The sequence below is a fragment of the Helicoverpa armigera genome, chromosome 29 (genome assembly GCF_030705265.1).
Source record: "Helicoverpa armigera isolate CAAS_96S chromosome 29, ASM3070526v1, whole genome shotgun sequence".
In the NCBI taxonomy this organism is placed as follows: Eukaryota; Metazoa; Arthropoda; class Insecta; order Lepidoptera; family Noctuidae; genus Helicoverpa; species Helicoverpa armigera.
The window spans coordinates 2,032,902-2,045,719 of NC_087148.1; the positions used below are offsets into that span (position 1 = coordinate 2,032,902).

General features: G+C 33.4%; 1 protein-coding gene across 2 annotated transcripts; it reads right to left on the minus strand.

The window, feature by feature from the left end:
• Positions 1 to 274: 274 nt before the first annotated feature.
• LOC110382646 (isocitrate dehydrogenase [NAD] subunit gamma, mitochondrial) lies at positions 275 to 12,644 on the minus strand. 2 transcript variants are annotated; one of them, XM_064042549.1, is made up of 8 exons: positions 12,295 to 12,644; positions 10,872 to 10,986; positions 9,999 to 10,150; positions 9,336 to 9,480; positions 8,394 to 8,536; positions 7,104 to 7,255; positions 6,070 to 6,270; positions 275 to 828 (listed from the first exon to the last, which is right to left on the minus strand). In XM_064042549.1, the coding sequence occupies exons 1-8, from the start codon at positions 12,531 to 12,533 to the stop codon at positions 785 to 787; spliced, it is 1,191 nt and encodes a 396-aa protein (XP_063898619.1). In that variant the 5' UTR covers positions 12,534 to 12,644; the 3' UTR covers positions 275 to 784. The 2 variants fall into 2 exon arrangements, with proteins under 2 accessions (XP_063898619.1, XP_049707335.1); XM_049851378.2 differs by lacking the exon at positions 275 to 828 and adding an exon at positions 2,602 to 3,251.
• Positions 12,645 to 12,818: the final 174 nt, after the last annotated feature.

The window sequence follows — 12,818 nt, forward strand, 5'->3', positions numbered from 1 at the left end:
AATTGTACTGAAATATATCGTTAATATCCCTAAATATGGAGTTTTATTTCTATTTTTTCCCTGTAAATATGGGACTACTTTCAATCTCCTCGAATGCAGCTTTATCAAAAACGCTGAAGAAGACATGGTAAGGAATTTTGTACACATTTGTTCTATAATAATATCAGAATTTTTGTCTACCTATATTATAGGCTTTAATTTCATTAATACGAATTTTAATTATGAGTAAATTGAGACTGTAGTCAGAAGGCAATATATAAATAAAACAAAAAAAAACTGTTCTTAACATTATTTATTTATAATACATAATTTATTTTAATTGGCCTAAGACCTAATTAAAGTAAAAAATAAATAGGTAACTTCTTATTTTTAGATCATAATACGACATTTATGTTTCGTTAAAATCATCCAAATTTTACGGTAAGGACAGAACTACATATTGTATATAGCTATATCTCTTTCTGGCATTGAAAAATTGATAATTTTAACAAAACATAAAATTCTAGAATCATTTTAAGGCGTGTGTTATTTACTAGGATCAGAAGGCGAAAATATATTATCTACAGAAAATTCACTATTGCTATTGAAACTAAAAATCTCAGATTGAAAACTGGTTAGATAAACTTTGATTACAGATGTCAGTCAAATTCACATTGATTTGAAATTGAATATTTCTTACGGGATCAGATCAAAAAATCACTTTTTTTCAAATAGCTGTCAAATACACTGAAATATATTTTTTTACAAAAACTACATGATTTTTTAATGTAGAAAAAACTTCATTTTAGTGGAAAGAAACTTTGTTCTTCATATACAGGTCGATGTTATCTGAAAATACAAGGAAATCGATTAAAAAATAATTCTTTTGAACTGTTTATAATAAACCTTTTGAACGCCACACTCGTCTATGAAAGTCAAGATTTAAAAGTGCGAACTGCAATTACAATGATTTTCGCTTGTCATATTTGCGTCTTTTTTTTCACCCTTAAACTATATGAAATAGGTAAATTATACCAAGGATTTCGAAATGCAGCTACTAAATCTGAATTTAAAGTCTGTGAGGTTCAAAAGGTTGTAAAAAAAAAATAAAAAAAAAAACAACATACCGTTAGTATCATGAGCATCCATATTAGTTGTTATTATAAATTAATAGAAAAAATAATACCATATACAGAATTAACATTATAGTTAACTTGTTTGCCATCTCAAAAATATCATATAAATATTGTTATAAATTCCGGAACTTGTTAGAAAGTGTCAAGCTACTGCGATCTGTGAACTTTTCACAATCAATGTAGAACCTTATACTTTAGAGATAACGTTGAAAATCTATTAAAGACATTTGAAAGATTATAGTAGCTTGACCTGCTAGCGTCTGTACAATAATTTGTTAAAAAAATAAAAAAGCTATAAAAACATTAAATAAAACACAAAATATAAATGCATAGCCACCTGATTATATTTAATGAAGTCATGCAAAGGGTGCCAAAGTTTATGTAATGAAAAAAAATGAAATTGTTAGAATTACATTACATAAATGTATTATTAAAAAATGCAATTGTTACATTTTATACTTACTGAATTGACTATTTGATTTGGTTAGTTCATAATTTCGTTCCAAAAAAATATGAAATAAAGTAAATTGTATAAAAATAGCATATTATAGACCAAGAGCCTTTAATTTTCGGACATTATGTTTTTGGTAAGAAAAAAAATTATGGTGTATTCGTAAATCCCAGGTAAATCAGATGTATTTGTAAAATCTACGCATTCATTCAATCAGGATTTAAACGGGAACTATAGTTTTCATCAAAAATTTTGTCCTCACGGTACATTCAAATTCTGCGTGTACTTATGCTCGAAATATAGTAATTTCGGTATCTAGAAGTAGGTAAAATAAAAATAATTTTAAAAAATGCTGACGTTTACCAATTCAAGAATAAATTGTTATAAATCAATATTGGCAAGCATTTATTGTAGGCGGATACATTTACTAGACACTTACAAAGTCGCATTTTTTACCGCCTCATACCATATTGAGATTACCAGACAATATTGAGATTACCAGACAATATTGAGATTACCAGACAACATTGAGGTTACCAGACAATTTTCAGATTACCAGACAATATTGAGATTACCAGACAATATATAGTATTTTAAACCGCTTAACAATAGTAGACGAGCTCTAATTATTTTTTGGTTCAATTAAAGCTCGTTTTTTAATTTATAGCGTTTAATTCTGTTATTTTAACTGTCTGTCGTTGGTCTTATTTGAATTTCTGAGAATATAAGTATATCCCAGCAGGGCCAAGGCCTGCCGGGGCTGCGGGATTGTTCGCGCTCATTACCGCTTACTGGTACATAGGCGGCCTACGACGGAACACGACGGTGTTTAGTCAGTAAGAGTCTGACACTCCCTCACCGCGCGTAACCCACAGCATTTGATGATTTTTGACGTCGTTAAAAAAAAGAATATAAGTCCGAAGGTCATCGGATCTTGGTCTAATATGACTGCAAATTATTAGTACATTAACATAGTGTTATAAAAAATATAAAATAAAGAATCAGATAAAATATTAGTAATAATGTCCACGATTGTAAAAAAAAATAACAGCTGGGCCTTCAGAGATAGAAGAATACGTAATGTATAGCTCCGTCTCTTTTCTGCACTAAAATTTTGATGCCTAAATTAATGTCACTATATGGCTCAAGACTATAACATTATATTGTAAGAGTATTAACAGACTACTAGACCTACTAGGGTACTATCTAGACCTATAAAATCATTGTGCAATATAACAATAAAATAATATGTAGCTTAAAAACACAAAAAAAATCATTACAAGACTTTTCTAACAAGTCCAAACACAGCTATGATACGATGTTCCATCATGAAGTTCCAGTTCATATCTTCCGGCTCCATAGTGAGATCAGTTGGACAATACCATATTATTGTATATTGAAGTTTACCCAATGGTTTTTACCTAGCAACATTTTTATTGCGTAATATTTTATTGTAATATTGCGCAATGTTACGGTAGGCCGACTAAGAGGCAAGAATCGCGCCTCAATCCCTAGTTTGAAACTACTCTTATAAGCAATTGCCCACGTAGTTTTAAAATTTCACATTTAAGACTAAATAGTCTTGATCATTTTTGGTAAATTCTAGAAAAACTTCCTCCTCTTTACATCTGGTGTTCTTGAATTTCCTTTATTTTCTTCATTACTTCGTATACAATATATTGCATCTGATAAATAATATAATTAAAATCAGTTAACAAAAATATCTATTCATCTATACTTCACTACATAGTATATAACAAAGTCGCTTTCTCTGTCCCTATGTATGCTTCATCATCCTCCGAGCCTTTTTCCCAACTATGTTGGGGTGGCTTCCAGTCTAACCGGATGTAGCTGAGTACCAGTGCTTTACAAGAAGCGACTGCCCTATCTGACCTCCTCATCCCAGTATGAAATCCAATCCCTATGTATGCTTAAATCTTTAAAACTATGCAACGGATTTTGATGCGGATTTTTAATAGATAGAGTGATTGAAGAGGAAAGTTTATATGTATAATTAAGTGTATTTAGTATCTGCATGTCCCTAGTATATAATAAAGAAGCAACCTTTTTTTTGTACCCTAAAGGCTCCGGAACTACTGAACCGATTTGAAGAATTCTTACACTGTTGGAAAGCTACACTCTTCCCGAATAACATAGGCTGTATTTTATCCCGCAGCGTTACCCATGTTAATGAACTAAGAAATTATTTGCGTACTTTTTCTAAATAATATACATAACTATGTATATCTATGATATCTAACTACTTATATTAAAAAGGGGATCTACTTAGTATTGCCAGATATTAATGCTAAAAAATAATGTCATTCATCCATTATACAAGAAATGGTTTCAGAATGTATTAATAATGGAGTTATATTGAAAAATTATGATAGAAGAGTATGGAAGAAGAAAACATGCTGCGCCGACATCATCCTCCGGGCCTTTTTTCCCAACTATGTTGGGGTCGGCTTCCAGTCTAACCGGATGTAGCTGAGTACCAGTGCTTTACAAGGAGCGACCGCCCTAACTGACCCCCTCAACCCAGTTAATAGACTGGTGTCAGACGTACTGGCTTCTGACTACCCGTAACGACTGCCAAGGATGTTCAATGACAGCCGGGAACTACAGTTTAACGTGCCATCCGAAACACAGTCAGCTGCGCCATGACCAAATTAAAATTGGAATAAGGGCAGGAAGATGATGATGATAAATGATGCTTGCAAAGTTTTGTCTTTCTCGCTAATTTCTCGATTTTTTTTTTAAATTACACGAATCTGGCAACACTATACTAACTACGATACTAAAACAACACAAAAAAAAACAAGAATAAATACAAAAACAAATAAAGAAAAATTACCAATTTATTATTGAAATAAGAAAGGACTACATTAAATAATAATTTACTAAACATTAACTACGGTTTAATACTTTTGGTTTTTTTTTTTTAATAAAAAAAATTGTATGAGAATCTATGGTATGGCTGTCAGTGAGACTTTTTTGTACTTTGTAAAACACATAACCCTCCTTTGCTTGGCTCAGTCGGGTAAAAAGGCCAGTTTAGACATGAAAATATATTTACACAGACAGAAATATTTTTTTATAAAATTTTTGTTTTTTTTTACAAAATCTCACTAAAGCCATCTTTAGAGAAGATATTTTAATAATACTTTTTAAATTTAAATTGCATTATTTTTGGTAACCATTGAATATTAATATATAGTACTACTAAAATTTTAATAATACTTTTGAGCAGAGAATCATCATATATTTTTTACTTATAGTGAATTTAGGGATTTTTTTGGAATTTGGAGCCAGAGAAATTTTGGCAAAAACGCACATTGAAGTTGGATGAGATATATTGCATCCAAATTTTGAGTAATTTGTGAAACAAATAACACTTCGGAATGAGGAAAAGTTATTTTGGATATCTTTCCATAATTGAACAATTTAATGCTTAAAGAAAAAGTCTATCCATTTTTACGTCCTGAACAATTTTTATATTAATAATATTTTTGGTTAGTTTTTACCATTTTACCAATAACATTAGTAATTGAAAAAATATGATGGTAAATGATAATTTTAAACAGCAGTGATAAGTTAAAAAAATATTATTTGCACCAATATATCTAGAAATAGTTTTCTTTTATGAAAAGTATTTTCACAATTTTCTTTTTTTTTGCACTCAAGTACAAATAATATTTTTTTAACCATGTTATATATTAACTAAAAGCTGTGCCAACCAATGATAAGCTCAAATCTCTATTAGTGCTTCCAAAATTCCAATTAGTTAGAAATGATGCCAATTAATTTAAATTCTAGGCCAATTATTATTAGTACTTTACTTATTTGTACTTAATTGAGTTGTGAACGATTTTTTTGAGTTAATTTTAAAGTTGTTAATGGTGTTGTAGTAGATATATTGCTTTGTTAGTTGGGTAATTTGAAAAATATTTTTTTAGGTTTTTCATAACTATTAAAAAAAATGTACTCAGACTTTAAAATAATGATTAGGATAGATTTTTTTTATCTTTGTTTGCTTGAACGCGCTGATCTCAGGCATTTTATTCTTCATAACAAATGATTCAATCTTCATAACCCTTATTTCAGAGAACTAGGGCCCATAGAAAAATTTAAATTGGGAAATTTCTTTAAGTGTTACTTTTTATCCAGCAATATGAAATAGTTACCACTGGATGCAGACAAAACTACTGGCAGAATCTAAAAAAAAAAATTACTCTACCAATATACCTACAATTTCCGTTTATTGCCGTTAATTTCTGTTTGTATTTTATGTTTCTCTTTCTATCCACCTTTTGTTTTGTTTTATTTCTTATGAATAAACGCTTTATCTATCTATCTACAAGCAATAAATCAAATAATTAAATTTAACTACAAAACCAACAACAAGAATTCTTTTTCTAAACCCCGTTCACAACCCAAAAAAGTACCAACCAGCTACTTAAACAACCGAACACTGCTCTGTAAATCAATGTTTAAGATTACCAATAATAGCTTCAACCACTTGGGTCGAAGAAGCCTGTCCTCCAAGGTCCGGGGTCATGATGTGGTCTTCATTGATGGTCTTGTCCACGGCTGCTTTGATCAGGTCAGCATGGAAGTGGTGACCGAGGTGTTCGAGCATATCGATGGAAGCATTTATCATTGCTATTGGGTTGGCCACGTTTTTGCCTGCGATTGCGGTACCTGGAATTTTTTGAAATTTTGTTAGAGATAGTATTTTCTATACTAATATTATCACGAAAGTATTTATATTATTACATTCTTAGGAAAACTTACAGCCAGGTAATACAATAGTAATTATTATAAGTAGGATATAGCCAATCACAAGTTTTCACTACTAAGTATGTATGGATGTGTTTTCCTCTTTCACATTACATACTAGATCGATTTTGATGAAACTTGACAGTAATATAGTTTCTAATAAACCTCCTAAGAAAGTTAAAAATAAAATATAAGAAAATCAATAAGTTTTAATTAATATTCCAGTTATTAAACAAGATAATAATGTTTGAAATAAAATTATTATACACTTCTAACAGAATAAATCACCGACTGAAACACCTAATTGGAATGCGGATGATACCTGTAAGCTAGTTAAGCTTTAAAAAAGACACTAGTTGATGAACATATTACTTTATGATTATATATTTTATCTTGGATAGAAAAAAAACCGGATATCAAAGGAATCGAAATCCAAAATTAACTTAAAAACATCAGATTTAAGGTACCAGCACTTTTTTTTACAATATTTTACGTTACTTTAAAATAATCAACATTACTGTAATTTGAGTATTTTGTAATTATCATCTGTCTAGCCTGTACCCAAAAAAGTTGGATTCTGCTTCCAGTTTAACCAAATAAAGCCGAAGATACTAATTAAAATAAATATTTTTAATGTTTTTTTTTTCACATCTTGTTGTTAGTTCAGTAAGTGCCAATAGCTAATACTCCTAATACCCTCTAATCAAACTCCAGAACCTCCATTTTTTGAAGTCGGTTAAGCATAATCCACTTACCAGTATTCCTAGTCCCCGGCTCGAACACAGCGTAGTGGTCGCCGTAGTTGCGTCCCGAATGTATGCCGGCGCCGCCCAGGATGCCGCAGACCACGTTGGACACGATGGACCCGTACAGGTTTGTCATTAGCATCACGTCGAATTGTTGCGGCCTGGGAAATATGGAGCAAAATGATTAATTGGTTAGATTTAAGATGGTATAGTTGTGCTAAACGAGCTAATCTTAGGAACAAATCTTTTGGTCAACACAACATTACTTAACTTTATTTTATTATTTTCCACAATCATCTTGAGTAGTGTACCATGTAGACAAGGATCATAATTTTTTTTTTATTATGTATTATCTAACTATCTATCTACTGAACTAATTTTAAAAATTCCTTCTTTGTCAAATAGCCTATTTATTTATTGAGGATGACTAAAGGCTACTTTTTATAAGGATACTGGGACTAATTTGACATAGATATTTATTATTTTTATTTTGCTTGGAATAGGCTAGTTTCCTAAAAAATAATAATTAGTCCGTCTTGTAGATTGTCCAAAATTAAGCGATACGTATTTTTTCTTTTTTAAATTGGATCAGAACTTGTTAAGATATAGCGTGTTAAAGTTGAGTGTGACGTCACAAGTTGCTACAATTTTCAGGACACTGTGACGTAAAAGGCCCCCACTCCTAATTTTTGAAGCGTATTATCTTTGTCATTTTATGTTTAATTAAAAAAAGAAAAAATACGTATCCAATATTTTTTGATTATCTAAAAAGCGGACTAAATATTATTTCATTATTTCGACCCTGGAAACTACCCTATTGGACATTACATGGAATTTTTACACTAGTAAGTTACGTCAAACTGAGAACCTCCTTTTTTGAAGTCGGTTAAGAGGAACAGATAGATAATTGAAATCTCATCGTCATCATCATCCTCCTGCCCTTATCCCAATTTATTTGTGGTCGGCGCAGCATGTTTTCTATTGAAATTATTGAATCTGTTTATAAATATTATAAAACTGACCTAGACACCAGCTGCATACAGCAGTTGTCAATGATAAGATCGTTGTGCTCGAGCTCGGGGTAGTCCTTGGCGACGCGTCGGGACGTCTCCAGGAACAAGCCGTCTGAGAGCTTCATGATGTTCGCTTTGTGAAGACTTACCTAGACACCAGCTGCATACAGCAGTTGTCAATGATAAGATCGTTGTGCTCGAGCTCGGGGTAGTCCTTGGCGACGCGTCGCGACGTCTCCAGGAACAAGCCGTCTGAGAGCTTCATGATAGCTTTGTGAAGACTTACCTAGACACCAGCTGCATACAGCAGTTGTCAATGATAAGGTCGTTGTGCTCGAGCTCGGGGTAGTCCTTGGCGACGCGTCGGGACGTCTCCAGGAACAAGCCGTCTGAGAGCTTCATGATGTTCGCTTTGTGGACCGTTGTCACCTGGAATTAGAGGACAAATGTGGTAAGATATGGTAAGAGATATTATATTAGCTGTTCTTTAGGGAAGTACTCCCTGCACCAGGATAAAAAATAGCTTATGTTATTTCAAAAGTTTGCAGTTAAAGAATATTAATTTTCTTAGTCTTTAGAGTTTAGAGACTGTCTGCTATTCCCCGCAGAACAACTTCTTGCATTCGGATAAAACAGTAGTCGTCGTAAAGTTTTTTACTCGGAGCATGGAGTAGCCAATCTTAGTACATATTTTCATTTAAATCCATGCAGTAGTCTTAGTATAAAAGCGCAATGGACAGAGGAAAGAGATACTTCCTCGTCTAACATTATAAAGCTGAAAAGTTAGTTCTTTTGCTTTCATGTGCTAATTTCAAGAACTACTAAACCTATTTTTAAAACTGTTTCAGTGTCTTGCAGCCCTTTTATCGAATAAAGCTAAAGCTTCTTCATAACCTCTCACAATCGTCCGATTACTGCCGTCCGTAAATGAGACGGATTGTTTCTCATCTACAGGAACCAAGCAAAAGGGTGCTTACATAAAGAAACAGGTTGCTACATCCTATTGACTCACTTATAAAGAAAAAGTTTGTTTACCTGTTTCAACTTATCTGTTTCTTTATAAGTGAGTGAATAGGATTGTATTGAAATATTATACCTGCACTGATCGGTACCTACCCGTACAGGTTTGTTTGTACCGGAAACCTGTTTCTTTATGTAAGCACCCTTAGGTATACATCAAAATAAAAACTTCATATAATTTATGCCCAAAATAAAGTTATACACTAACCTTCTTCCTGCCATTTTTCTTGGCGAACTCGAATGCGAACCTCGCGACTCTCTCCGAGTTGCTGGCGGTCACCACCTTCATGGACTCGATGACGCCTTTCACTGATTCGTGCTCCAACATAGCGTACTCGCCTTCTGTGTTTTGTCTGGAAATTGTATTAATTAAGAGATTTATTTTGTTTTCTTCATATAAAAAGATTGAGGTTTCGTAGAGTTCGTTTGTCGTTTTAGGGAGAAATATGAACCTATTATATAAAGCATCATCATCTCATATAAAGCAGTTCATTGTCATCAGTTTTCATATAAATAAACAGTTCATCATCTTTTCTCCCAAGCCTTTTCCCAACTAGTGTGCCACATGGAGCAACTGCCTATCTGACCTCATCAACAAAGTTATACAGGCAACCCTATACCCCTTGAGAAGACTGGTTGTCAGATTTTCTGGCTTCTGTCTGACTACCCGTAATGCTCAAATGACACACGGGAAACAACAATTGGTCCTGCCTTTTGAAACATGGAGGAAATTCAGAAAATCTTAGCCAGAATTTCCTGCAGAAAATCGGCCTGTTTATCTGTCCTTCAAAAAGTCTGATAATGTCTGGATAGCATTCAACTCATTATCGATCAGTCCACGGTCCTTGTTATTAAACCGAGAGTAGCTTACCTGATAATATGGATGTCGATATCCTTATGCCTGGTAGCGACACCAGGGAAGGATTTGCAGTGCAGTACATAGGCGTACATGTCCAATTCATTACGGAGGGCAACATTACGGGACGTCACGTAAGCAGCTTCACTCTTTGTCTCGATATTACCCTGAAATGTGGGAGTTCTTGTTTAAAGTTAGGTCATATTATGGCCGGGGCTGCGGTTTGAATACACATAAAAGGCCTACGACGGAACGCGACGGTTTTTAGTCTGTAAGAGTCTGACACTCCCACACCGCTGCTAACCCACAGCGGGAGGGGTCATTTGATGATTTTTGACGACGTTAAAAAAAAAAGAAAAAAAAAGGTCATCATGGAAGAATTTTCCTACTCTACTCTATTTGAGTTTTTTATCATTTTGTACTACAGAATACGCACCTATGAATATGATTGGTGAACGTCAAACGCGTTTATATGAACAAGCAATAGTATAGTACATCAAGTAGTGCACAATCCTCTATACTCTATTTCAATAGGTACTTAACTAAATATTAACAATCTTGATAAGACTTTTTAATTAAATACTCAGTGTAAAAATAAAATGTGACATCAATTGAATAAATATTCTTGCTTAGAAAATTGAAATTTGTCTATGATTCTAAGCAACAGATAATTTGTATTGTTTATTCCCATATTCTCGTCAATTGTTAAACTGCTAGCCAGCTGCGCAGGACATATTATAGTGCAGGCGCATTTGCTTGGACACAGGTGCAATCTCTATTCCTTCACTCTCATAGCCCGATGGGACGGTAATCCGACACCACCAGAGAGAGATCACAATCGGACCAACACCAACATGCTCTCTGACATAAATTAAACAAGACAATTACCTTTAAACAGACACCATTCCTCTTAATGGTAGTGATGGCATACTTCAGATCATCGTCATTGTCCGCGTTGGGGTCAATGTCCACTATTTCAAAGTCTACCGGAGCTCCAATGTACCTGGAAGATTAAGTCATCACCTGCTTAGCGCTTTCTCTATTTTCCACAATGGCGTTAGCATTTATTAATTTACTGATTGCTGCTGAGTAACAGTGAGCCACATGAAGTATCTGCCCATATGAGCTTCTAAACCCAGTTACCTGGGTAATGTTCTACCCTTTGACAAGTCTAGTTGTCAGTCTTTCTGACTCCTGACTGACTACCCATAATGACTGTCAAAGTTGTTTAAATGGCTACTGAAAACTACAAGTTTAACATATCTTACAAAACATGGTGGAAGAGTGAAGTTTTTTTTTTACTTAAAAGCTAGGGCAGGTGTTAGTTAGTTTAAGTAAGGAATTATTATATTTTTAAGTGTACATAAGTATTACTAGTCTACTAACAAAAACACTGCATCTCTTGCATCTGTATCTACTTAGCTTGTTATGACTAATTACTTCTCATCGCACTTTAATAATAATTATAGAAAGGAAATTGATAACGTTAATTAGCATTCATAATACACACATGTGTAAAAGATAACCAGTATCATTATTAAGCTTTTGTTATGTCTGGGCGCTGACAGACTGTCTAGGTTTAATTCTTAGATTGGGCAAGAAATGTGGAGATTTTGATTTTTGAGGTTCTCTTGGGTCCTTTGTAAACCCATAGAATCAAATATCCATAGAATGGAGTATAAGGTGTCAAACAATGTAATTGCGATGACTGTATGGGACTCAAAATTGATTAAGCGGCCCCAAAATTATCTTGAAACATCAAAAAGTCCCTAATTATACATCTTTTTAAATATTTGTATAAAATAAAAAGAAGAATTAAGTTGAGCTAAGAAGAAAACAAGATTATATTATACAAGAAATAAATGTTTATAGCAAGCGCACTGTCCGTGTCTCCTACTCAATTGTGTTTATATTAAATCGAAATAAGCATCTTGCTAATTTCTTAAAAGACCTATAATGTAAGCTGAAATATATACTTTATGTGCCAACCTCCTTAACAATTCTAAAGACTGTTTATTCAATTAACTTCTATGCTAAATAAGGATATGTTTTTCCCTTTAAGTCATGTGATAATTTCTGACGAACGATAAATTAAACGCAATTGTACTCTTGAAATATAAACTACAGGTTTCATATTACATTTTGCATTAATTATGGACGCTACACATATAATATGACATAATTTTATATGTCTAATATAAATAATTTAGTAAGAAAAAATTTGCGAGGCAATTTGAAAATAAACACAGCTGATTTTTGGCAATCTCGTTGGCACGACCAAAAAGGTGCTACAAATGAGGTTATAACTTACTTGAAAATATCTCTGACGTAGCCCATGCACTCGGGGCCGATTCCACCACCAGGGAGCATGGTAACGGCGTGACGGCCTCCATAATGAGCCTTGGGAACGAGATGCACCTTCCTTACAACTGGGGTTTTGTGCTGCACGTCGAAATCTGATAGCTGGGCCGGTGCAGCAGCAGAACTAAGGTTAACAACACCACGGAGTTCAGGCCGGACGTTTAATTTCCTTAATAATCTTAGAGCCATTGTGAATTTTGTGCAATTTTTTTGGCCCAACTGTTAAATAACCACAGGAAGAGGAAAATGGGAAAATGGCAGATGGCCACGATTTTCACCGTCAGGTGGCGCTGTTATGTCAAAGTTTTTGTATAGATGGCAGCTCTGGACTCCATTTGACAGCCCAGCTAACGAATTTTGTTTGTAAACATGAGAGGTTTTATACGTTATTTTTAATGAAAATACGGTTTATCGTTTCATGAAACTTACTTGTAACTACGATTGATTCGTAAAATATTATTTAAAAATATTTCT

What these genes read in the sequence shown, in the direction of transcription:
- LOC110382646 (XM_049851378.2), bottom strand. Translation starts at nt 12,533, where the DNA reads ATGGCTCTAAGATTATTAAGGAAATTAAACGTCCGGCCTGAACTCCGT. An exon ending in AGAAAAATGGCAGGAAGAAG is followed by an intron (nt 8,537 to 9,335) that starts GTTAGTGTATAA and finishes CTCTAATTCCAG; the next exon opens with GTGACAACGGTCCACAAAGC. An exon ending in TGTATGCAGCTGGTGTCTAG is followed by an intron (nt 7,256 to 8,393) that starts GTAAGTCTTCAC and finishes CATATTTCCCAG; the next exon opens with GCCGCAACAATTCGACGTGA.